The sequence below is a fragment of the Diplotaxodon limnothrissa genome, linkage group LG20 (assembly GCF_057381915.1).
Source record: "Diplotaxodon limnothrissa isolate DT_005_m linkage group LG20, D_limnothrissa_male_GT1.1, whole genome shotgun sequence".
Lineage (NCBI taxonomy): Eukaryota > Metazoa > Chordata > Actinopteri > Cichliformes > Cichlidae > Diplotaxodon > Diplotaxodon limnothrissa.
In genome coordinates this window covers 11,635,023-11,661,073 of record NC_140615.1, presented here as the reverse complement: position 1 = coordinate 11,661,073, position 26,051 = coordinate 11,635,023, and the positions used below count along the sequence as shown (strand labels likewise).

The following is a 26,051-nucleotide window of genomic DNA, read 5'->3' as shown; positions in this document are numbered from 1 at the left end:
CCAAACATCCACTTAAACCTAACCCTTTGTATTAAATTCATAACCCATTTTAACATCTTCTGTGCACCATAAAGTGGCAAACCTGGAAATATTCATCAGTGTTAAACCTTTGACATAACCAGGTAGTAACCAGGAAGTCATCCATGAAGTCTTTTTGCTAAGGGTCGTAAGACTCAAGAAAAGACTGTATGCAGCGTTCACACTGCTGAAAATTCTTGAGGGTAATTTAAGTTTAGGAGACTGACACCACGTCTGTATTTTGTTGCATATACATAAGAGTAGAGCAGGTTAGGAGAAAATACTCTTTCAGCTTATTTGATTTAATCATCTGTGTGCTGGATTCATGAATAACATCTATGCTATAACGATGTCGGCTGTGAAAATGACGGATTACCTTGACCCCTAGGTGCTCTCGAAAATGCTAATTTGCTGGCGCAAGGCTCACTGCTCAACAGATACCTTTCAATTTATCTTCAATTTCACTCTACACAAATCGGCTTTTACATTATTCATCGAGCTTAAAAATAATTCTGTTAGACTTTCTTGACAGAATTTCCATCAGTGTTTGATTATTATCTACTGCGGAGCATGCTAAGCACCTGTTTTGGGACACGTGAATAGCATAATTATGAGGAGACATGCCAGCAGCATGACAAAACGCTGCCTTGTATGGAGGCTCCGTCATATGGGAGCAACGCATGCACATCCATTTAAAATCAGTATAAGAGGTTAATTGTTAAATTAAATTAATTAATTAAAAATTAATTAAATTAACTTTGCAGTACAAACAACAAATTGAATCTAATTGTTGAGAATCTCTTTGTCTTGCAAGCTAGAACACAAACTACAGAGCTAGGGTTTAGCGATATCTAAATGTTTAATTTAATTAAAAAGAAAATTTTGAAAACAACAAAATAGGAATATTTCTTCTGGTAATCTAATAACTGGAGGTCACTTCACCACTCAGTGAGTTGCACGATTACATAGAAACATTACATACATCTCTTTTGTTAAATTGTAAAGCTTCTATAGTATAAGTGGCAGAGAAAAGCCAGAAAATCTAACAAACATTACAAAAGGAATATCCTACATAAAAATAATATTCAATGTGCAGCGTGTGTTTCAGGAAGGATTGTAGGTCATTTTTGTAAAACAGTTACTTAAAATATTGTTGCCACTGTACTGTTTCTAGAGTTTAAAATGATATTTAGGATTTCGATTCTTGTTTTAAAGCTGACAAAAATTCAGATATTCATTTAAAATGATCCAGAGCTGACAAATGACTACAATTTTCTTTCGCTTGTCACTCTACCAACATTTTAATAAGAACCAAAATTAAATCAGCAGAATTGTAATATGTAAATATGTTGTTTTGGGGGTTTTTAAGTAAAATTGATTTTATATTAACTAATATTTACTAGCAACTGGTCAGAAATGAAAACTAAAAAGACTTCTGACAAACAAGGTAATATAAGCATCATGGTTCATGGACCGAACATGCTTACGTGCACATTCAGGGCCCAGGCAAATAATTAAATCAAATTAATCAAAGCAAAATTAATTAAGCAATAAATATATAAACAAACTAAAATCTTAAAGTGTGACTGTAACAAAACTTGAATTAGTGAAAAACACAAAAAATTTATTTGATCTACATCACTTTTTATTTCTTTTCCTTCTATTTTACTGCATTTAGCCATTAGGAGAATCCCACCCCCACACTTCACTGCATATTTCTTTAATCATAGGTATGTGACAAATACTTGAATTTTGAGCATTTTAAAAGATTCTGTAGTTTTTCTTATGTTAAAATATTAATAGTTTATATTAAAAAACATCTTTACAATGATCATTCGTTATAAATATCAGCTGCGTTGTGAATTCTAAAGAGGAGAGAGGGCTGGGGGAAGGAGTTGAAGGTGGGGTCAGATCAGGTGAGAGGCAGAGCAAAGAAAGCAATACAGGTAAGGTTCAAACTCACAGGCAGTAATAATGCACCAGCTATTTTGGTTAGTGTGGAAAATGGAGAGAGACAGGGGTTCAAACTAGGGGGTTAGAGAGGACAGCTAAAATGCACAGGGCAGGACATACCAACCTTTTGAGAGAGTGGTAACTTGACCTATTATTCCAAATACAATTTTGGGAGATAGAACTTTGTGAGCAAAAACTGGGCAAAAATGTTGAGTGGAGAAGGGAAAAAAATGAAGAAAACTAGTTCACAACAGAATACGTAATCCTCGTCTTCAGCACACGGGACCTCATGAGCACAAATGAGTGGTAGTGTCTGTTTAGTTAAAACAATGAGGACAACTTTGGCCTTGTAGAGATCCATGTTAGGATGCTTTGTGTGCTGGAAAATGTCCGAGTCTAAATATCCATCCAAACAGGAGTGAAAAAAACAAAACCTGTGTTGTATTTCAGTCCGATGCAATAAATACATGATATCCAGGAATCCACCTTTAGTTGACCAGTGATTCCCCAACAGCAATGGTTGATGTGAAAAATTAAGTCTTGCGTCTTTTGCATTAAGTCCTGCACATTCCACTTTGGCCAACACCGTTCACAGCAACAAAGTAGTCAAATTCCTTTTGTAGAGGGAAGGAAATATGGCCACAAAAAAGTTAGGAATGAGGAAGATGTCACATGAGTAATCCAAGTTCTTGTTCATAGTAGCACCATACTCATCCCAACGGTGAACAACATGCATAACAGTTCAAAACACTGTTGGATGTTTATGTCTGCCTTTTCGCTTTCAAGCAGAAGAGAGTGCATGCTGTCCCAGCCTGGACAGAGTCAATATCAAACACTGTTCATAGGTGCAACGCGCTGCTGACACGGTGTAATTGTATCCAAAGTTTAATTATAGTTCCACATTTAGGAAAGAAGGAGGTAATCCAGAAATTTGACGTAGGTTATCTCCAATAGCATGGATGGTAGCAATTTTCCAGTCACAATTTCCAGCAGTCCTCTTTGCATTGTATGATCCAAATGTTCGCTTTGCTCATCGAGTCTGCAAGTCTCAGTTGTTGGAAAGTTTAAAAAGAAAAAAAAATCATCTCCACAAAAATAAGGCGGGAATAAAAGTCTTTTGCTCACTTGTTTCTGTTGATTCTACTGAGTCGGATCACCAGTAGAGGTCTCCCAGCACTCAATTTGTAATGCCCTGATTTTAGACATAATCCCAAACAAAATGAAAAAAAAGAACCAAGAAAGCAACCCATACCTTTAGAATGACCGCATATCCTTTAAGTACTGGGCCAGAGTTAATCCAACAGTGGGGAATAAATATCCTCTGTAGATCCTCCACATGACTCCAGCCCGCGACAGAAGTGCACACCTCAGTGAGGTGGGCATTATAACTTAAAGCCAAATTAGACTAATCCAAACAATGGTGTTCTATACATGTAATGTGTGCTCTTGGTTGTTTGGTTACATGATGAAAAAGGGGTGATATTAATCCTCCGACAAGGGCACGTAACTCCAGATTAGGGGAATCCCGGGGATGGCTGCTGGACCACTCTCTCTTTTTCTCTCTTTCCCCCACTCTGTATTCTCTATCTTTCTCTCTCTCTCTCTCTCTCTCTCTCTCTTTCCAGAAATCGCCAATAATCCTGGGAAATTTTACGATATCCAATCTTTTCCCCGTATTTTCCTCAAATGATATTTCCACCTCACAGAGATGCTTAAAGGTCACAAAGATAATCCCCAACAGCCATTTAAACTACTGACTATCATTCAACTATCAGATACACTTGCAAACGTGCCCTCGTTTTAACAAAAATATCTTAAGTGTCTACCTGTAAGTAGGAATCCAGGAGCGCTGGCTGCGCTCTGAGGAACTTAGAAGGGATTCCTATTAGATTTCATTGTCGAACACAAGCTCATTTTCTCCTCTTTAACCCCCAAACAGGTAAATGAACAGATGGTGAAAGATGGTTGGAGGTAAGGTGTTTACCAGAAACTACGGTTCCCCCTGCCTTCAGAGAAACTTTGTCCACTTACCCGTCTAGTCTGCGTTCATAGCGTCCATCTCTGCTGTGAAGCGACGTGGGGGGCCCATACACGGCCCCCCCTGCCGCCCTTGTGAATCCTGATACATCCCGGCCGCGAGAGCTTAAGGACAGACTATCGTCCAGCCCCCTCGCCGCACTAGGAATTGTTCCTGGTTCATTGTAATCAGTGCGCAGGTCTCTGTCCCCCATCTTGTTGACAGCATTGTGAGCCTTCTGAGCACTTTTAATGTCCACAAAATCCACAAAGGCCGCGACTCCACCTTCTGATCCCCGCTTGGGCAGGACCTTGACACTCTCCACTCGTCCATATCTAAAGTCAGAATAGATTAAAAGCATGGTTACCACCAGGTTTGCAGCTGCAAATGTGTTGCATAACTTTTTAGGAATGTTGAAAAACACACAGGGTTCTGCACAGTCCTGAAATTGACTGTGCGTACATGTGCACAAATGTCTGTGGCAACGAGGGAGATGAGGCAATTTTGCTACTCTTACTTTCCCTACTGTGATACTTTCTAACACGGCAACAGTAACCCAGCAACTGGACTTGAAACCCTGCCACATTGCGTGTTAATAAATGCATAGATTTTCTAAAATTAGCATGTTTTCCGAGCAAAAGGTGCTGCCACGAAGACACAGCTACTGAAAAACACACAGATGAGGTTTGAGCAGTTTATACAGCGATGGGGTTTCTTTAAGAAATTCCTCATTAATTTACTGATTTATTTATTTATATATATATATATATATATATATATATATATATATATATATATATATATATATGTGTGTGTGTGTGTGTGTGTGTGTGTGTGTGTGTGTGTGTGTGTGTGTGTGTGTATACAAGACACACATGCAGAGTATATTTATATTATATATTATAGCCTATATTTATTTTTAAGGTGTAAAGGGAGTTATAATTGCTGAATACACCCTTTTCAGTCTTGAAAATGACAAAACACCTGATGAACTGAGGATTCAATTTTGGGATGAGGAGGCTGTTACAGAAAATTTCTCCCACTTGAGAGTTAATAAGCTGTTATCATCTTCTATAGCCCCCCCCGCACCACCACCAAAAAAATGGGTCTTTTAGCAGTGTGATTTTTTTTGCTGTCCAAGACAGACAGTAGGGTGATCACAAAATTTATTGGCATGCCAGTTCCCAACACCGAACAGCCCCCGACGCCATTTTAGAAAAGCTGTTCACACTGCTTACTCATTCTGTCGTCCCCCATCTTCAATGACTTCTATCACACATTGGGCTGTCATGCACCTGCATACCCTCGCTACCTCTGGGTTAACGCTGGAGCTGAGGTAGCGAGCTGAAAAAAAGGGGGGAAAGGGCTCGCCAGCACCGTTCCCCCTACTGCACAAAAAAGAAAGAGATGCTGCCAGTCGCCATCCCCCCCAAACATAACGTTACGTTGTACTTCAAACAGGGGGTTATGTAAATAAAACGGTGTATATAGGTAGCTCATTTTTACTGCTGCTCTCGGAGGCTGCACGTATTAGATACGAGCCATATTTGTAGCTGAGTCTCTGCATCAACCCACTGCAAATAATAAGACCGCGAGAGGGCAAAGCACCAAATGCATATCATCTGTTTTTATATTTCATCCAGCTGTAGGTTTGGATGAGGGTGGGGGAGGTGGGGGGTGCTGTGGGACGAGTATGGCTTTCGGTTACACTGTGGTTATTAAGGATTAATGTTGCCATTTAGCAGCTTTCATCCGATATGGCGACGCCCACACAGTGATAATAATTAAAAATCCAAAACAACAACAATAAAAAAAAAGGTCTCATATGGGCAAACTGGTGTTTTTGGGGCTGTCTGGTTTCCAGCATATGAACGGAGACGCGGGCTGCTATTTCCTTGACAGCCGAGAGAGGAGAGAGGCGAGAGCGCGCAGACAACCGTGAAAGCCACACGCAGGGAAAAAAAATAGAAAGAAAACGTATTTAAATCATTGTTCAGCCCGAGGAAGATAACAAAGAGCTAAAGGCACACAGTCTCCAGCGGCTCGCTCTTAACCAAAAGTAGCAATGGAGCTCAGTGCGATTATGGCAGGCTGCATTACAAATATACATGTGTGTGCGTGTGTATACATGGATATGCTGTCTGATCTCCCCTGAAATCAGATCACGCTGCAGGCTGTGCGAGTCAGCGCCGTTTTAACAACCATTTTCTGTAAACACTACAGCGTTACAGCACTGCACATCTGCTCCGCGGCACAGCCGAGCCCGGTCAATCACAGCCAGTTTGCCGCGGCGATGTTGCAGCGTGGACGGCGGCGTGACGGCGTCACCTTTCGGCTTCTACAGACTTGTGTTAAGATGTAGGAACGGAGCAAACGGCACGCTCTCATAGATGGGTGCACAGCGTGCTAATACACCGCGGTGTGTGTGTGTCTGTGTGTGCAGGTCTGACTGGAAGCAGTGACCTGACAAACTCACAGAGTCGAGTCAGACAGCAGAAGCAAACACAGAGACTTTATGGTGTCTGCCGGAGATGCGGGCACGTATAAAAGCACGGGGCTCTCCGGGTAGACTGAACTTTGTTTACACTGACTGTGCACCACAAAAACAATAAACAATAAACAAGAAAAAGCCCCTTCTTTACGGTCACCCGGTGGAAAGGTACGCTGCTTAAAAGTCAGCCTGCTTAAAAATCAGCCTGCTGGCAATGCGCACCAGGAAGACGTAAGAGGGGTGAGTAAAGTTATCACCTAGCTCGACAAGTTAATAAGCGTGTCAAAATGGCAAAACCATATGTCCGCTGGCTGCTTGGCTTGGGGTGGCTGAGGCGTGCTAGCAGATTTTGCTTTTTCGTCTCAGCTCAAACGCAGGAGCACCGTGTGTTGTTGTTGCTGCTCGGATTGTGTGTATGGAGAGAGAGAGAGGGGGGACTGACAGCACAGTTGCCAAATGGGACTTTGCTACAGGGAAACCTCCTGCTTCATCCCGACTTCTCTAAAATGTGACACAACAGAGAGAGAGATGCTGGACGTGCACCGCTCTTAACATTACAAAACGCGCACAAACACACACACACATACACACACGCCGCTCATTTGTGTTTCTACTCACCGCTTGAAGTGCTCAATAATTTTCTCCTCTCGTACATTTTCGGGTAAATTTCCCACCCATAAATGTCTGGTTTCCCGGACCATACTGTGTGCTCCTGCTCCCCGATCATACAGATGAGTTTGCTATGTCCGTTTCTCCCCGTGCAAAATACAAAAGCTCTGCAAAATAAACGGCGGACAAGAAAAAAGATGCTTGGCGCAAATCATTGACTGCTCGTTGTGGCCCAATGTAAACCATTAGGCTGTATCCCCGCACGCTGTTTGATACTCTTCAGTGTTAAAGCGCGATCTTGCACCTCATGAACGCGCTCCGGTCTGTTCCCGTGACTAGGCGCGTCCCTGACACCATGCGACCTTTGGGTGTCGAAAGAAAGCATGTAGCTTCCTAAAAAGATGCAGCAACTTCGCTTGTAATGAGAGGCACACCGCGCAGGCGTGGCTTTGTGTGTGAACTTCTTTTTTCCCCCCCGATGAGACGGTCTTTCACCCCTGCGCATGCGTGAGAAAACCCCTGGTTGAATGGTGGTGCTTTGACATCTGCAGCTTCACAAGAGGATCCCATCAGTGGCAGTTAAGTGTGGCAAGGTGAATCATCCTGCGCACAGCACACAGTGAGCCCAAGTTTGGTATTTTTATGTTTCAACGTTGTAATAGTTCAGTTGTTATCAAAGCACAGGCAAAAAAATGTCACCCCATAATTGTAAAGTGAGCCATCAGCTCACATGTTAAAAAGTTACAAAAGCCTTCAGTGTTGTTCCCTGTCACTTAGCTGGTTGGCACTCATTTACCATATCCAACTGCTGGGACTTCAGATCACTGCTCTGTTTGTCTGCACAACAAATCAGCAGAAACAGCAGTAGCTGCAGTCCAGTCATTCATAAGAATCAGGAGACTAGATGCACTCTCATTCTAATCACAGGTTGTGTTGAAGTTTTTGACACTTGAAGCGGAAACTTGCACACAGGAAACAGGAAACTGAAGGACAGCTGTGGGCTACTCTGCATGCTAATAATCTAACATGAATGTGCTGCAAGTTAATCTGTGACCAACTTATTATAATAAGTTATAATAAGTTTAAGAGATTTTTTTTTCTCCTTAACTTGAATTAGTGTGAATAATATGCTATGTCTTCCCAACACTGGTGGGATGTTTTAGAGTAGACTGCTATCTGGAACAGAACAAAACACCACAGGAGGGCCTTTTTGTCTCGTTCAGTTGGGTTCAATACACTTTCTGTTTATCCCTTTAGTTTTGCACTTAAGTGTGTGAAAACTGAAACAAAAATGTTTCCACATAAGCTGATATAAGGCACTGTTGCAGGGAAATAGGGGAAACCACATAATTCATAACTTATGTATGACAGAAAATAGTTTGCTTGTCAGTGTGTCAAGTGAAATTACAGGAAGTTTAGGTGGATTTTCATGAGTTTCATATTTTGACAGATATGAAACTTATGTGGGAAACTGTTCTTTTGTATGGAAAAGATCAACGTACTGCTAGATCAGTTAAAAAAAAAAGAAAGAAAAGCTGAGGCAGTGACACAATAAATAAAATCCCCAAAATTCAGAATCCCCAAGCCGGATCGTCCAGAAAAGCAATCCAGCAAACTCGAGACAACACGGCTAAGTTTACAGTAAGAAACTTTACCACACTGAGGTAGTTTGAATGTGTTTGAAACCTTTAAACTTTGAATTGATACATATGCCTTCTGCATGTTGCACCTGCAGTCTGTCAGAGCAACAAAAAAAAAGATGCTTTGACATATTTAACAGCTTCTACTACTGGGTTACAAAAGGCACTGGGAGCTGTTAAGTCAAGTACTTTGACCTGGTCTGAGCTCTACTTTAAGCTAATAAGTAACACAAAACAATCAGGCCCCTGTCCAAAAGTCCAAGAGTACAGTGGCGATAAGCCCTCTTGTAAGGGAAAATACAAACTGTATGTGTGTGTGTATTTTTCTTTGACCGACTATCCCCATTATAAAACATGCACACTTTCTCTGAATGACCACCATGACTGATAAATAACGAACCAAATAATGATGTCCACATAATCAAGAGGGGCGTCAACATTTAAGTAAAATGGTAGATGAACAACTATTTTCTCCACATTGTGTTGTGCCCAAATCCTCCTTGGAGCTGAATTGTTTTATTTTTTTTATTTTTTTTGTAATTTTTTTTGCCTGTGGAAAATGATCACTGGCTTGTTTGGTTTGAAAATAAAGCTGCAACTACAGCGGGGCATTATTCTGCTTTTGTTACTATATTAAGAATACTTAAAGGGAGAAGTGCGCCTGCGTTAAAATGCAGTAACAGGGGACATGCGAAACTGCTTTGCGCATGCGTCCACTGTGCCTATCAGATGAAGACAGAACAATCTGGAAATCTCCAGAGGAGGTTACAACGGTGCTCAGTCAGTTCTATGGGCATTTTCACCGTACTCGGGTGCTCAGAGCGTCCTCCCTATGTCTACTGAAAGCGTCCTGATGTGGAACTTTACTCCATTAAAAGTCTAATAAACCTCTGGGAGTACAATTTCTCATTTTGGTGGATCGACTAGACACCAAAAACTAAATTTCATCTTCAGTGATTTTCAGACGTGGATTATCGTGGAAACTGGACCGTCAGGCTAATGTTTCCCCCTGTAATTTTTTTTGACACGGGATGACGGGACTGACATAACAAAAACCCTCTCATGGAATATGTTTCTGTCTGTCCACAGCTCTCAATAAAGACAGATCTAATGGGCATAACACCGGCGACACATTGTGGATTTAATTCGATATGGGTGTTAAATTGTCACACGAAGTCAGGCTTTAACCTTGGCTACTGTTATTGAGACAATGTAGCACAGGCTGGAAGGGCGGTATCTCAAACTTCCTCATAAAAAGCCCCTTTGAGTGTAGCCTAATAAAGCGAATTTGCTGCCATTACAACAACAGTGTGAATTAATACGGCTTGCTAGCTGTTTAACAGCGTGTTTGTCCAACAAAATGGAGCTAAGGTCGACGCATAATCAAGTAAACTAGCCTTTTCTTTGTCTAACGCCATTTTGTGTGTCTTTGGAGCACTAACGTTGTCGTCAGCCATTTTGCCTTTTCTTTTCAAGCACACAGCCTTTGAACACTAGCAGAGCACAATGGTGTTTGCGGGCCTGTCGCGGGGAAATAAGTGAACAAACAACAAAACAATAAACGAATAAGCTTACCCACTGCCCAGGCTGTGTGGTATGCAGTTATTGGATCTTTGCAGTCATGTCAGTACTACACTTAGTAATGTTAGCTCCTCTGTAGAGTGCATTTACCTGCTGTAACAGCGACTGCTTTAATGGTTAAAAACGACGACGTGATATGGGAGTCTAAATTTACATTTTCTGTCGGGTTTTTTTTTTCCAATAAATGGAATAATTTCCTATTTTGTGCAGCTTTATTATTCTGTTTCTGTTGAATGCCTACCTTATACTGCAAGAATAAAAGAAAGGGGTTCAGCGTTGGTGAAATATAAAAAATGGGTTTTGTATTGCTTCTCAACTGAAAATGCTGGGAAATGCGAAATCTACTGAATAAAAAAAAACTTTGACCTTAATCTGCTCTACTGGAAATGATCTCAAACGGTAAATCTTCCCAAGAGGTCACACAGACCCAGATAACCATTATTGTTGAAACAGTATGACTAACCAGCAGGAAGAAAACAAGCTTAAAAACACATCCTTAGCATCCTAAGAAGTAAAATGAACTCCAGGACTTGTTGAAAGGCTGCCTATTGAATAGTTGTTGATAACCATGAAATTGTTCTTTTAGAAAATGTGAAAAGACTGTAAACATTCCTTACATGATGAGTTGTGTCAAATATTTAATACAAAATGTATACTACATTGTAGGTAGAAAGCAACGTTGCCTTGATATGATTTCCACTAAATAGTGCCATTAAAGAGACGTGCAGGCTTTAAAATCCCAGAGTGCCTATTTCTGATGCTCCTTCTTGAAGGCTCGTGGTGTTTGCTGACGCTCCCTCCTTCTGTACTCTGTATAATCCTCTTCATCCTGTGTGAACACAGCAAAATATGATGCTAGAAACATGGGTGACTGAAGACATGCCTGCTGTTAAGCTACAGCCAGACATATAGCTTAGTGAATGTAGCCATGATTTCTTGATATGCATGATTCTCAATCACCACATGAGCTACATTTTAATAGCAAAACAGACCCGACTCACCTTAAAAGTCTATTCAAATGCAAGGTTTTTTATATTTGTTTTATTTTGCATTATACTTTGTTTAAACCCCGCAACTTTAAATAGGTCAGCTCAGTGAAAGGAAAAGTAGACTCAGTATTCTGAGTCAGAGATCACGTTGACCTGAATCTGTCTTGGGGGTCTTAAACCTTCTCCACCCGGGATACAAGTTGGAAAAATCGAGTGTCATCTTGAGACTCATCTAATGAACATATTGATATTCTACTCCAGTTTTGGGAGGCCTCGGTGGGAACGAAGTGCTTTTGGCCCCGTGTGCCGCTCCCAGGGAGACTCACTGACCTGTGAGGATGCTGCATCCAGCAGATCCTTGGTGGGGAGTAGACAGCTAGCCTCTCCGAGGAAACATATTAGGATGTGGAACACGTCTGCCCAGCGTCCAACAGTCAGCATCAGGACCATCAAACCCCCGAGACGCACCACCACTGCGTTGAGGACGGCCTGGCTGCTAGGCAGACGGTGTTGCTCTTCTACAGAACCATGACATTAGAGGACTATTAGGGAGAAGTATTTCATTTGCATTTAAACAAACTAAACAAATGTCTTAGATCAGCCACAGATGCTGTAGTGATTAGTCAGGTGAATTGAGAAGCAAGTGATGCTACTGGCATATCGCTTTGTAAGGGCTTATGTCTTTAAATGTTTCTCACCCTGCATGTACACCACCAACAGCGTATAGCAGATAGTAAGTGGTGTCCAAAACCTAAGGGCTTCTGTTGCAGAGAGGAAATGTTGGTTGATGGTTGAAACAGCAGCCAGCACAGCCACAGAGAAGGTAATGATGATGGTCCTGCACAGCATGGGCAGCAGGGAGCTGCCCGATGTGAGGAGGCTGATGCAAATGCCGCAGTAGCCCTGTGAGCTGTGGAGTTTATACAGAGCTATGACATGGTGCAGCAGGTTTGTGGCCTGCCTAGCCAGAAACCAGCTGAGTGCTGCTGCCAGGAGTAAGCATAGCCAGCGCTGCGCCGCCCCCTCGTGTAGAAAGTGCAAACTGCAGGTTAGGGCGCAACCCAGAGAGAACTGGCTTTGAACTAACAGCTGCTGCAGAAATTTCCCCGACTCCTGGGAAAAAAGAGGAGCACGAGTGATGAATGAATCAAAGCAGACGACGATGGCTGTCGCGACTCATCCTGACACCAACTCAGCAGAGTAAGCCACAGAAAAATCACCTTATACAGCTGAGGCATATTCATATATATTTTTATCACATAATTGGTTTCTTACTGGTCCAGCTGTAACCAATCCAGAGACAGCTCGAAGACAGAATTCTAGTACCACCAGTGAGGCCACACGGGAGCCCACTACACACAGTATCCCAGTTACAAAGAGAAACTGAAGCAGCCCAGTAAGTCCAGGTTTTGTCCTTATCGGATGACCGGATGTCTTCCGAGTTGATGTGTCTTCACCATTTTTTTTACTCCAGCTCCAAGTTGTAGGGAGGAGGAAAAAAAAAGTCACATCAAAGACATAAAAATAAACTGTGTGGATGATGAAATCCCTCTAAAATCAATTATTTTTAAAAGTGAAAATGGGAAATTCTTCAGCAAAACACCACATAAGTCTGTACACAAGAGGCGACCTCTCTCACCTCTCCTCCAAGAATAAATGCACTCTCAACAGGGAGCACAGCACAGAGATCCCACATGCAGCTACCAGCCCTGCAGGTCAGATAGCCGTGAATTTCGAGCACAAGTAATAACAAACCTCAGACATTTACTCTTTTAATAAATGGCCCGCAGCCGTGCTGAAGGATGAGGAACTCACCTTGGAGTAAACTTTCCAGTGGATTTATATCTAGAGTCAGCCACCCTGGTAAGAAGTAGGAAGTTGGAAGAAGCCATGTGATGAAAGAGAACATAGTACTACCTCAAGGGAGGAAAAATCACCTTGAATGTCTATAAAAGTAAGCTACTTTAAGCATCTGCACTCTCAAGATTCATCTTTTATGGTTCATAGATCGCGTTACAGTGTTGTGAAGTATCAGCTCAGCGCTTCCGTTTTCTTTCTGTTGCCCCAGCGTTGTGCTTTGCTCACCCAGAAGCCTGTTCTGTGTCCTGTACCAAAGTTCAACTGAGTGTCAGTGGAGCAGAGGCACCCTCAGGCCTGAGTCATGGCAAGATAGTGGAGGTTATTGCACCATGGGAAAGACTTTACACTCTCGCTGAAATATAGTCGCAAGCATTCGCTGAGTTCTGTGGTGATCTGCACGTAACAGCGTGGGATTATTCTGATGGCATTAAACACAAGAAACAGTTGTAGACTTGCAATATTATTAAACAGCAATATTGTAATAATAATACGTGAAAAGAAATTAGAGTGTGCACAGTAATTACCTAAAGAGTTATGGGTAGGCAACTCCAGGCCTCGAGTGCCGGTATCCTGGAGGTTTTAGATGTGTCCATGATCCATCACAGCTGATTTAAAGGGCTAAATGACTCCTCAGCATTTCTTGAAGTTCTCCAGAGGCCTGGTAATGAACTAATCATTTGATTCAGGTGTGTTAACCCAGGGTGCGATCTAAAACCTGCAGGATACCAGCACTCGAGGCCTGGAGTTGCCTACCCCTGAGTTATACCAAGTGTGTGGGATGAGGTGTGTAATGGTAGATTTAAAGTTGGGAGAAGATGGAGCTCAAATATAGCTGCAAGCACAAGTTCAAGTGTCATGTTTCTACAAATATTTTATTATCTCATCAAGAAACAGTTGTTTGAAGCAAAATATACAGCAGTGTGCAAAAGTCACCTCATGTGTTATTGGAAAAATGCAAAGGTACAAAGAAATCGTCAGGTGTCAGCTGTGTGCAGGCAGGAGTTGGACCCAAAATGCAGGCTCTCAGACACGAGGGATGAACAAAATCACAGCTTTATTGGCTGGAAAGGAAAATGCATGCAACACAAAAACTAAACTGGGAAAGAATAAGGTAAACTCACGGGGAAACCACACAGAGAAACACAGCCATGAGGGACGACGGGACACCGACACAGAGAAACACAAGGCTGAATGAGACACAGAAGGAGAGCACAGCTGGGAGAAATCAGAACTGACGAGACAAGGAAGCAAAGCAGGATACACTCACATGAGACGCAGACCTTCAAAGTAAAACAGGAAGTATAACACTGAGACACAGTGGAGACAGAGCAACCCCGAAACACAGAGACATAAACCATAAGGCAGAGAACTCTAAGAACCAAAAGGCTAGAGATGAAAAATAATACACAGAGGGAAACACAAAGCACGGAACACAAGAAACTACACTCAAGGGAGTAACTAAAGACCAACAATGAGAATACAAAGTGACAAAAAACACAGGAAACTCAAAACACTCAGTCAAAAACCCAGGACCCTAACAGAAATACAGTATAACAGTTTGTACAGTACAGACTTGACAGCCAGTGTTTGGTATGAACACCGTTATTTTTGAACACACTCTGATCTCTCTTCGGCAGCTTTCTTGTCATGTCTTTAAGTAGTTTTCAGGAATAGTTTTCCAGGCTTCTTTAAGGACATCCAGCTCTTCTTTGGATGTTGGCTGGCTTTTGTTCTGTTCTCTGTCAACATGATCCCACTCTGCTCGATTAATGCTGGGGGCCAACCCATGACTGTCAGTGTTCCACTGTTTGTGTGTTATTCAGTGTGTTTATTCAGTTATGCTTTTACTGCATTGGCAGTGTGTTTGGCAATGACTTTATGGCAATGATCCAAATCACACTCTTTCCAAATGGTCGTGTATGGTGGCTCAAAATCAAAATCTGTGTTTCTGTGTTCATAATTTCATCAGTTTTGACAAGACTGGCTAAAAGGTGTCCCTAAACCAGCCTCCACAGTGTTATACATATGGCTGTTGACATTCACTTGTTGTACCTCTTTTCTGACCTCCTCCTTCTATAATGAGAGTGATTCCTTAAGAATGGCTTCCTGACAGCCACCCTTCCACTGACACCATTTCCTTTGAAGCTTCAGTGAACAGTGGATAGATCAGCTGAAGGACCAGATCCGTCCCTCAGGTCTTATGTCAGGTCTTTTTTAAGGACACACTACTAACCATGAATCACCTTGTCGTTGCAAAAATTACTATTGTATCCCTGCTAAACTGTGTCATCTTTGATATTTAGACTCAGTGAAAGAAACTGGAACAAATTGCGTGTTTTCGTCACATTCTTGTAGTAACCAAGTGCCATAAGATACAATGTCTTGATCAGTGTTGGGACTAACTCGTTATTAAGTAACGCGTTACAGTAACTACGTTATTATTGTGGTAACGAGCACGGTAACTAGTTATTATGCCAAAACCGGGAACGCGTTACTCGTTACTGGGATTTAGATAGGCTCGTTATTCGTTACTTCGTGTGGTGGCTATCGCAGAGCTAGCTCTCACAGATTCAATAACATTAGCAAGTGGTGGAAACCAGCAGGTGGATGAAGGAAAAGGGAGGCAAGAGGAGAGACCCGAAGCGGCCGCTGGTCCGAGAGTGTCAGGTGAACTGAACTTCAGGTAAGAAGTTACGACCTGCAGTCCATCTGGGTCAGATATGAACCAAGTTTAGTTGGAGTTTATTTTTGTTGTGCTGACTTTTTCGTACTGCGTGCTAGCTAGCATGACGGAGTTTCTATACAGCTGGGTGGTGCTATGTTACTGATGTTGAACTTTATTTTGTTCATAAGGTTAATTATTAGAGTTGCCAACCGTCTAGTAAAAAACGGAATCGTCTCGTATTCAAAGAAAATATCACGCGTTTCGTATTGAGGTGAAAAGGAACACAGTTTATGTTTCAGCTACAATGAAAAAGACACAAAGCTGGAGTTACTCTGTGTCTTTGCTGCACAGTTGCCTCTTCTTCTCTCATCCTCTCACCATCTCTCTCCTGTTTCTACTTCAATCATGAAACTGATCAATGATCAGCTGATCGGCTTTTCTCTCTTGTTTGTTTATCGCCCACTTTGCGCCAGAAAGAGGAAACCAGCGGATGTCGCAGTAAACAACAGCAGCACGTTTAAGCTTGATCAGCTGTTGTTAGAATTTATTTAATATTAATTTCTAGTATCAGCTGATGTTGGCTGGAGCCACAGCTGTAAAGCTGCTGGTCATGATATCGGTTTGGATATGTGGTGAGAGGGAAACATGAAGATGAAACCAGGAGATGTCCTTACTGAATCATCAGAGCTGTGATGGAGAAACAGGTTTACCTTTTAGTTAACATGAATGAGTTGAAGAGAAGTTATGAACTGTTTCTGAGAGACAAATAACACCAGGATCCTTTTCTAAGTAGCTGACAGCTGGTAACTGTGCAGGGGCGGGTCTAGCAAAGTGTTGCCAGAGGTCCATGTAGGGAATTAAAAGGGAAAGGGGGGCACAAGGAAATACTTTCTTATTCTCATTTAAAATGTCTCACTTTTAAAAAAAATAATTATCTGAGTCTTACAACAAACAATTGATAGATTGATACATATATACCATCAAAACAGTGAACATCACTGTCACAACAGTGCTTATTTTCATTCAAAGGCTTTATGATTTTTCCTATAATGGTGGGCCGGTCTCTAGTCAAAATGCCTGGGACGATTTTTTTGTCCCAGTCCAGCTCTGTATGCAGCTCATCTGCAGTCTGGTGTTACCTACATCTTCCTATTCAGAAGGCAGAATTTCCGAGTTCTGAGTACAATCAAAAGCACCACGACTGCAGTTTTTGTGTTGGATGTAAAAAGCGAGGATAGAATGGCTAGGATAGAATCAGGCGTGGGATTTCTCTCGTGGAAATGTGCACATTATTTTTTCCTTTCTATTGGTAGGTGGCACAGTGCACTTGTGGCAAGTAAGCAAGCTAGAAGACTGTCAATCTTGCTGGGTATCCAGTTACTGAGGCAACACATTAACAAGAGAATTCTGAGTTAAACCAAAGTTACTTTCCCTAGTAACTAGTTACTCTGAAAGTAACGAGTAACTTGAAGTAACTGAGTTACTTTTAATAGAAGTAACTAGTAATGTAACTAAGTTACTAATTTAAAGTAACTTACCCAACACTGGTCTTGATGCATGCTCAATCATCCAGGTAAGGAAATCGCAAAAAGTTGATTCTGTTCATCTGGACGTAGCATTTTGTGGGAGAAACGTTTCGTCGCTCATCCAAGTGACTTCTTCAGTCTCAGCTGACTGCAGGTTTCCCCAAATCTTATCAACAGTACATTTGCACAATAACTAAAACTAGCCCACTGAATCAACAGTGGACTGTGAGGTCAATTCCTTGATCATTAATATGCAAATTCTCATGACCATTGACCAACAACCACTGATCAATGGCCATGAGCACCATTCACAGAGAGTTGGGGAATGGCTGCAATCACAGCATTGTAAGATGGTGAAAGATGTACACTTAGGCCCCCTCCTCGATTCAGAGATGGTCTTTCCCTTTTCACATAAAGAGCCTACCTGACTCCCCCCTCATACCACTTAGCCGCTAAGCGGATGGCACAAGACAGAAGAGCTAACTCGTCGGGCCAGGACTGCAGTCTGTTCATACCTACAAGCCAGTTGACACTCTTTCAGTGATGAGGATGGACACATCCTGGACAGGGAGGATCACTGGTTTGAGTGGTTGTTGGTGGTCATGACAATTTTCATATTAATGATCAAGGAACTGACCTCACAGCCCACTGTTCATTCAGTAGGCTGGTTTCAGTCATTATGCAAATGTACTGTTTATAAGGCTGGGGAAACCTGCAGTCAGCTGAGACTGAAGAAGACACTTGGATGAGCGACGAAACGTTTCTCCCACTGAAAACGCCACGTCCAGATGAACAGAATCAACCTTTTGGGGGCCTAAGATACAATGTAACATTGTTCCTTGCTAAGTTGTCTGTTATGTCCCTTGAGTTAGGTGTCTTTTTGGTGCCTTTTTTTAAAATTTCAATGTCAGTGTTAACAAAAACAAATATTTCTCTTAAAATGTTGAGCTACAAGGACTGGACTGAAAAACGAGTGAAAACACAGTCAATATTTAAAGAAAGACTTTGAAAGACCGTCAGAAACCCTGGAGAACTGTTGCTCAAGACCAGTTAAAATATCTGAAAGTCTGGCTCCTTAGAAAGAAAATCTAAAGAAGTACAATATTGCTTATTATTTTTAGGTTTGTGGGAGATGTATCACATAGGGAAAGGAGAAATAGGCTGCAGGCAAGCTCAGTGCGTGTCCATAAGTGGGCAGCAGTGTACAGCATTCAAGTTAATGATGAATGAGTCTCTACCTCTACCTGCAGAATGTCTAAAGCAGAGTGAAACAACACTGGTGCAAGCTGTAGTCTTATTAGGATCCACTATATCCTTGCAGATTGTCAATCCAAAGTGCTGAAGTCTTCTACCGCGATTCTTCTTCCTTCCGATTTCAAGGATCAAATGATTTGAATGTTTGTTAACCAGACTGGTTAAATCAACTTAACGACTTCGTTCACACGCAGGATTCTCATTAACTCAACTTCTCAGCTTAAAATATGACACTTCAAGGTAAGTAAAAACAAAATCCCTTTGCTTCTTTTGAGGTATTACCTTGTATGCACTGTAATTAAAGTAAGTCGCAGGGATCATTGAATTATGTGTCTGAAACAGTACACGGACTGTACTACAGTACTGCATTTTGCCTTTTCAGTAAACCTGCATGCTGTTGTGTTTAGCCCAAACCATTAAACTCTACAAAATCAACTATCTTTGCTAAGCAGTGCACTATCTGCACAGGCTCTGCTGAAACAGGAGACTAACAAACCACATCGAGCTGGCCTTTATCACTGAGAAAGAGTCATTTAACAGGGTCAAAAACAACAGATGGATTAGGAGCAAAGGACTTATGACAGGCTGAGGCACAGCCCTTCGTCTCAGTCGCTGATTTACAAGTGCCGGAGAGCAGAGATTCCTAAGCAGGCTGGTGAGTGTTTGTGACTCCTACAGGTGAGCAAGACTTTTGTAAGACTGTGAGGATATAAAGGGAATTTGTAATCCTTCAGTCACTGCTTTTTGAACTGGTTTATTTCAGTCATGAGCTATGGTTTAGCCCCAAGATATTTGATTGACTTTAAGATACCCTAAAAGTGTTAGTATTTTGTTACGAAGACACAACTGTCCAAACTCGCTGTTTCAGAGCGCAGTGAAGCTCAACACTGAAGCAGTGAGTGAGCGGTGATTCCAGCAGATCAGCCCCTGAGACGAAGGAAAACTGTCCTCATGGACTCCAACGGTTCCGGCAGCGTGCAGTACGACCGCTGGAATGAGGACAACATCAACATGAATGTAGAGGCTTCACAGTCCTCACTGAGGAGGTGAGACTTAGAGGATAGCAGCTGGGCTTGACACCACATGAGGACTAAGTTAAACTGACAAAGGTTAAATGTGTTTAATAAAAAGAATCCAGGTTTTATGAGTTTGACATTGACCATACAGTTTAAATCAAGTGTAGGAGAAAGGTTGTAGTAGGTTTTATCCATGTATCCATCTCACTTAAACTTCCTGCAACCTATTTTTTATAGTTTAAATGATATGTAGTTACTTCCTCCAGGGAACTTGTGTTTTTGACAGTGTTTGTGTGTCTGTGAATGGGATCGCTCCAAGTTCTGAATGAACTGTGGTATAACTTTGTTTTAAAGGTGTAGAGTGGGGTCATGTTATTAATCCATTAAAATTAAGCTTACATCCACCATAGGTACCAAACCACAGGTACCAAATAAACCCGCCCCCTTTCTTTCCCATTCACAGGATCTGCAACAACATGTGTGTCGGCAGCACTGGAATAGTAGTAAAAGCAGCAGGAGCCGTAGCTGCACTGGTGGCAGTTTACATCATAGGATATGTGATGGGGTACTACATCCATCGATGCCCGTAGGGGAACCAGGAGGTCAGGAGAGAAAAGAGATTTAAAACACACCAAAAAAGCATAAGCTTCATATGCAGAATGAGCTGTGACTGAATCGGATTTATTGTGATCAGAAAATATACAAATTCATGGTTCATACTGATACTACGGCACATGAAAATGGAGTTATATCATTATATGATGTTCTATGAAGTGTAAAATATTAATTCATATCCTTCTCCAAAAATATCAGGCTGTTTTTTTGTCCAAACTGATAACTAGAGATAAACTCCTTTGGGCAGGAGATACCTTTGGATCTACTGACTGTGGTATTTCTGTGGACTGCAGGAGTCTTAGATCACCTTGGTTTAGACTGAGGGTGAGCAATAGTTTAGACAAACATTTGTGAGTCATTTGAAGATCAGCCACTGTGGAAGTTGACTGAGTAAGTTTAATGTTTGCTACTGCTGGTCTTTTAGTGACACTCAAACTCATCCAGACCTTCTGCTTTTGTTCGATTTCTTCCCAATTGTTCTGAACAACTGCAGCTTCAACAGTTTTGGATCTCAGCTTCCTTTAATACATTTGTATTTAACACATCTACTCCACACACATACTCCAGTACATCACTACGCAGTAAAGACAAAATGGATGTTTAAAAACCTACTTTTTTACTTTTATGCTAAAAAGTGATCTATTTTTAAACCTCAACTCAATCTAAGTTCTCTCTGTTTTTCATAAAAGAACACAACCTCTGTGTTTTCTTAATGAACTGAACTTTAGAGAGCCTGTCGTGTTCGTGTGGTATCAGATCATTTTAATATTTTAAATCTATGAAGTGTCTTTTGGTTTCATATGACACAATCCTGCAAACAATACAAATTAAATTTAAGCTTTAAGTTTATTAAGGGCTAAACTGACGTGAAAGTTAATGCCTATGAATCATTGTGCAAACAATACCAACCATTTACATTTAAAAGCACTGTAAACAGTTCAGTTGCATGCAAGGCTGAAGATCTTGTGTTAATGTGGTATTCTAGCTATTGTTATGCAGACCATAAATGATCTGCTGTCAGACAGGAAAACTCATATTCTTGTGCCAGAACTACTTTGTGAGACACTTCATGTAGCTAATCAGTCTCCGTGGTATTTAGACCTCCTGTGCATCATTTCCCAAACGGCAGATTGAAAGCCGACAGCTCGGTTGTACAAAGACAAACTGTTTTCCCCATTTTCCCTGTGTTAGTTTATTTCTCGCACATTATTGGTTTTTGTTAGATTTCCTCCTGTAGCACTTGGTTTGTTTTTTGCCCCTTGGTGGAATTAACCACCTGTTTGTATGACTTCAACTTGTTAAAAGATTCAGATTTCAGATGTTACTCTTCCTCCTGTCATGTGTTTGGGTCCTTGAATTCTTATACCAAGACCTTTATTTACATTACAGTTCGTTTTTTGGTTTGTTTGTTTTTTTTTAGAGTTTAATAAACTTTCACATATTAAAACAAACTTCTGTGAACGGAAAAAAAAAATCAAATGCTCCATTAGAACTTTCTATTTGCCATCCAACAATAGAAGAGAATGCTACCCCTGGTTGCAAATGCACACAACGAAATCCTTTAACTTCACAGAAACTCCAGGAAGGCTTTCCTGATAGATGCTGCTGTGGACACCATGCAAGAAACTGCTCGGCAGGACATTACAGAGAGTTAAGACACCGTACAATAAACAGAGTGAGACAGACTGACAGACGACCTCCATGTGGAGTTATAAGGACAGGCTGTCTGTGGGAGTTTCAGCAAATAAATCTGCCTACAAAGAAACAGAGTAATATTATTGCACTAACAATACAACTGTCATCTCAGTTTACAGACTGGTGTTAATGGTACATACTACACTGTTTTCCTGATTTCCATATGCTTTGAATTTCATAGAGTTACAAGGACATTTCCATCCGGTTACCCTAAAAATCTCCATTCAAAAAACAACAAAATACATTACGTATCAGCACGGATGCACAGCTACACTGACCACATTCATGACAATATCAGACTTGACTGCTATCAGCAAAAAGGATGATATTTAGCAGTGGAGTGTGATGAAGAGCTGAAAGACTTTCCTGGCACATAACGGGAAATAAATTAAAAATATATACATTTTAACCAACGGCCCAGAATTTCACAAACAGAACCATAATCACGCATTTATGTGGAATGAGAAAATGGCCCACGCTGATGATAAAGGACTTCTATCAACCCAGTGTGCGAGTCCAACCTTTAACGCCGCCAGAAGCAAAGTTAATGGACCTCATAAAAATACATTTCACAGGGAACATCACTCTCTCCCCATGTGTTCCTCAACAACTCATCAATTCAGCACTGATAGGCTGTGTTGAAGATTCTGCCTGGGATTCCCTGGTGTCACAGATTATCTCCTGCAGCATGGTTTCTGCTAAGAAAGCATCTATGTTTTCTGGGCTCTCTCTTCCACATACAGCTGCATCTGTTAAAGGCAAACAACCAAACAATGTGGACATGCAGATGACAATAATTCACCATTAAATGAATCAGTGAATGGGATGCTTCTGCTTACCTTTACTATATCAGAAGTCATAGTCTTTAGTGGAATGAGTCTAGGCTCCTGCATGTGGACTTCTTGCTCATCAGCGACTATCCATGGAAAATCCTGCAGAGGCAAACACATTAATGTGACCAACACATGTAAATAACAATTCTGTGTTTCTGAGTAAGTGCATTTAAACACCTCACCTTAATTACTTGAACCTTCTCCATATTGCGAGTAGCAGCATCTCTGGTATGTACTAGTACTGTAAACGAACACCCTGTGACAAAAAAAGAAAAGTAAAACAGTTCAATCAGTCAAATCTATGAGCCCATACCACCTTATGTGCACTATAATGTCACCTTTCTCTGGACTTCAGTTTAATTGGCATAGATTTCTGACAAAGGCTTGATTATTCCATCAATTAATCTGATAAGAAATACTTTTGTCTTATTAATTAGCAATAATAAATATAGAAAACTCTACAGGTATTTCAAAATGAAACCCCAATTGGTTTCCATTTTAGAAATTGTAATGTTTTAAATTTTAACTGCATACAACACCTGTCAAAAAACAAACAAAAAAACTAAACCTTTGACTGTATTTCCGTGTCACGTTTTAATGGAATTTTTTTAAAAGAAAATGTTATCTAAAATCCAAAAATATATAAATAATCTCAAGTACAGTCAAAGGGCAAAGTCAAATAAAATAAGGTATATATATACACAATCAAAATTGACCTTTACTCTGTCTTCTTGGAAGGCTTTCTGACATTAAGAGTTCTGACAGTTTTCTGAGGTAGATTTGGTGTGTTCTCATGTTTATGTGTGCCAAGTGAATGAGTTAGTTTGTGTCTGTAAGCCTTTAAAGGAGTATGTGGTGTTTGCAATGAAGAAAAGTGAGCACAGACTTAAATGAATGTAAATCATTTGCTAATGGGTAAATCAATTTATGCACCTCCTATCTTCCAAAGGTGAACACAAATATTTACCCCAGTAATGAAGAGAATCCTCTTAAGCTGCTTAGGCAAGACTTTGTGCTGAATCATGTGACTTAAAGGATATCATTTAAAAATCTTTCCAAAACTTTTGCAGAGTATATGAGTATATAAGCATGTATGTAATTGTCTTCTCTTCCGGTGAGCCACGATGACATTACCTGGTGGATTACTATTTAAAACAGCATCACACACGCTGATCTTCAGGATGAATGCCCTCAGCAGCTGCTCCACGTGTGACAGCAACGTGTCTGAGCTGTGAAAACACAAATAGCAGTCAGTGACCAGTGTCACAGTAAAAATGTATTTCAACGGAAAGATGCTTCTTTTTAGTAAACATTAAAATGTGGAGGGCAACCTGATGGAGAGCAGTGGTGGCTGGGAAATCTCGAAAACAAATCTCTCTACTGGATGATGCTCTTTGTCCATGATGACCACAACCACCTTCTCTGCATCGTTCTAAGAGGCGAATGGAGGATATCAGAGCAGTAAGAGGAGAAATGAGAGTACACTTTGTGTGACATTGACCCGTCACTTTCAGGACATAGCTTACCTTTTCAATGAGTGGCTTTATACAGTGTAGTGTATCTTGGATATACTGATTCAGCTCTGGGTGACATGACATCTGGAATAAAACACACCAACAGAAGTCCTGTATTAGAGAAGCTAATATGCACACACCTAACAGCTGCAAACAAATAGTAATAACACATAAAACAGTACCTGCACAGGTACGTTGTACTTCTTTCGCTTCTGAAATATCCCAGAGGGATAAACCTCACGGACATACAGGATGAGATGAATAGCGACCTCCAGGAATTCACACAGAATGTCAGCAACCACTGGAAAACATGCGAACAATAAAACCTCTCGTGTTCTTGCTAATGTGACAAAGTCCCGCCAAACCCAATGCAAACATTCAGCAATATAGCGTCACCTACTTAGCTCACTTTAATTCATAGTAAAACCCAGGCAGACAGTGACAGCATGGTTTATGTAGGTTCCATATGCCCATGACTTTGCAAGGGGGACAACTACCTATTGGAAAATTAACAGTAGTCTCGCCGAGCTGACCAGACCTGGTATATATATATTCCTTTAATGGCCTTACCTTGCCCAAAATTGAGATCTTGCCTCGTTAGAGTTGTCATGTTTTACTCCCCTGGTTCAGCAAAATTAAATTTAAATGCTTAATTTTCTGTACGACTTGCTAACTTGTGTAAAGCAGCAGTCTTACCGGTCCTCGTATTGATTTTAATGGTTCAATATCTCGTTTTTTGTTGCTGCTGTACCTGACAACCGAAGAGATAAGAAGTTCAGTTTTTACAGAATTTTACACGTGTTTAAAAAAACCCGCAACGGTCCACATGAAGACACCCGGAGACATTAGCAACCTGCCGACCCGAACCGCGGCATTTCTTTTTTTTTGTACGCGAAGCTTCGTCGCCCGCCGAGGTGACGTCACTCGTTGTTTACAATTGCGTACTCTGCCGTCCACTTGTGATGACGTGATATGGACCGTTGGTTTTATTTTTAGTTTCCACCTTTTTTTTCCGCAACAGTTATTACAAAATAATAATAATAATAATAATAATAATAATAATACCGCGAGGTGATTGGCAAAAAGCACTGAAACATTTATTTTTGTCTTATATTATATTATATTTTATTATATTATAATTGATAATAGGCTTTATTTCACTAATTAATTGAGTTCACAATTTTGTTTTGATAATTACCAATTATTAGATAATTATCAGATTTTTTAAAAGTTGGTTTTAATTTTTTAGTTATGGTTTTATACTTGCTATGACAGCTTCATGAATGAAAATATCCTTAATTATCAGTCTTGCCGAATGCAGGTATTCTGTCTCCTCAGCAAGGTTATGCCATCCCGAGGTGTCCCATTGCTCATAAATATGAAAACATACCAATTACGCATGAAACATATTGAATTAAAACAGTAAATCATATGCAGCCTAACTAAGGGTGACTAATGTTATACCTGGTTATTTAGACAATCACAACAATCTGTTTATTACGCTTATTCTTTTTCTTTTTACATTTTTTGGTTGTTTGAATTCAAATGCTAACTTACATCAAAAGTCCTCTTCACTCTCTCTTTTTTTTTTTTTTGCCTGTCCCGTTTGGCTCTTTTGCCATCAGAATTATTGTCTAAAGGCGAAGAAAGATGCCCAACGGATTTACTTTACCAAATGGACGATCCCAGCCTTGCCGTAATGGTCTATTTGATTCACCTTTTATTGTTTATTTTATTTTTTATTTTCACTTGCTAGATACGGGACAGACTTGAAT

General features: G+C 40.8%; 3 protein-coding genes across 3 annotated transcripts in view; all 3 read right to left on the bottom strand.

The window, feature by feature from the left end:
* spen (spen family transcriptional repressor) overlaps positions 1-7,681 on the bottom strand; it is a 28,458-nt gene extending 20,777 nt beyond the window's left edge. Inside the window, exons 1-2 of the mRNA XM_085345201.1 lie at positions 7,098-7,681; positions 4,003-4,323 (exon numbers count right to left, since the gene is read on the bottom strand). Of these exons, the coding sequence (XP_085201327.1) occupies positions 4,003-4,323; positions 7,098-7,180 (404 nt within the window). The 5' untranslated portion in view covers positions 7,181-7,681. The remainder of the gene's footprint in view (positions 1-4,002; positions 4,324-7,097) is intronic.
* A 3,250-nt stretch (positions 7,682-10,931) lies between these two features.
* tmem82 (transmembrane protein 82) lies at positions 10,932-13,418 on the bottom strand. Its single transcript, XM_085345202.1, has 6 exons — positions 13,114-13,418; positions 12,938-13,007; positions 12,574-12,772; positions 11,997-12,411; positions 11,629-11,816; positions 10,932-11,138 (listed from the first exon to the last, which is right to left on the bottom strand). Exons 1-6 carry the CDS (start codon positions 13,205-13,207, stop codon positions 11,058-11,060), a joined length of 1,047 nt encoding a protein of 348 aa, XP_085201328.1. The 5' UTR covers positions 13,208-13,418; the 3' UTR covers positions 10,932-11,057.
* Positions 13,419-21,202: 7,784 nt separating this feature from the next.
* On the bottom strand, positions 21,203-25,157 carry mad2l2 (mitotic arrest deficient 2 like 2). The gene is made up of 8 exons (XM_085344244.1): positions 24,847-25,157; positions 24,459-24,577; positions 24,289-24,360; positions 24,094-24,194; positions 23,897-23,991; positions 22,945-23,018; positions 22,769-22,861; positions 21,203-22,678 (listed from the first exon to the last, which is right to left on the bottom strand). Exons 1-8 carry the CDS (start codon positions 24,884-24,886, stop codon positions 22,640-22,642), a joined length of 633 nt encoding a protein of 210 aa, XP_085200370.1. The 5' UTR covers positions 24,887-25,157; the 3' UTR covers positions 21,203-22,639.
* Positions 25,158-26,051: the final 894 nt, after the last annotated feature.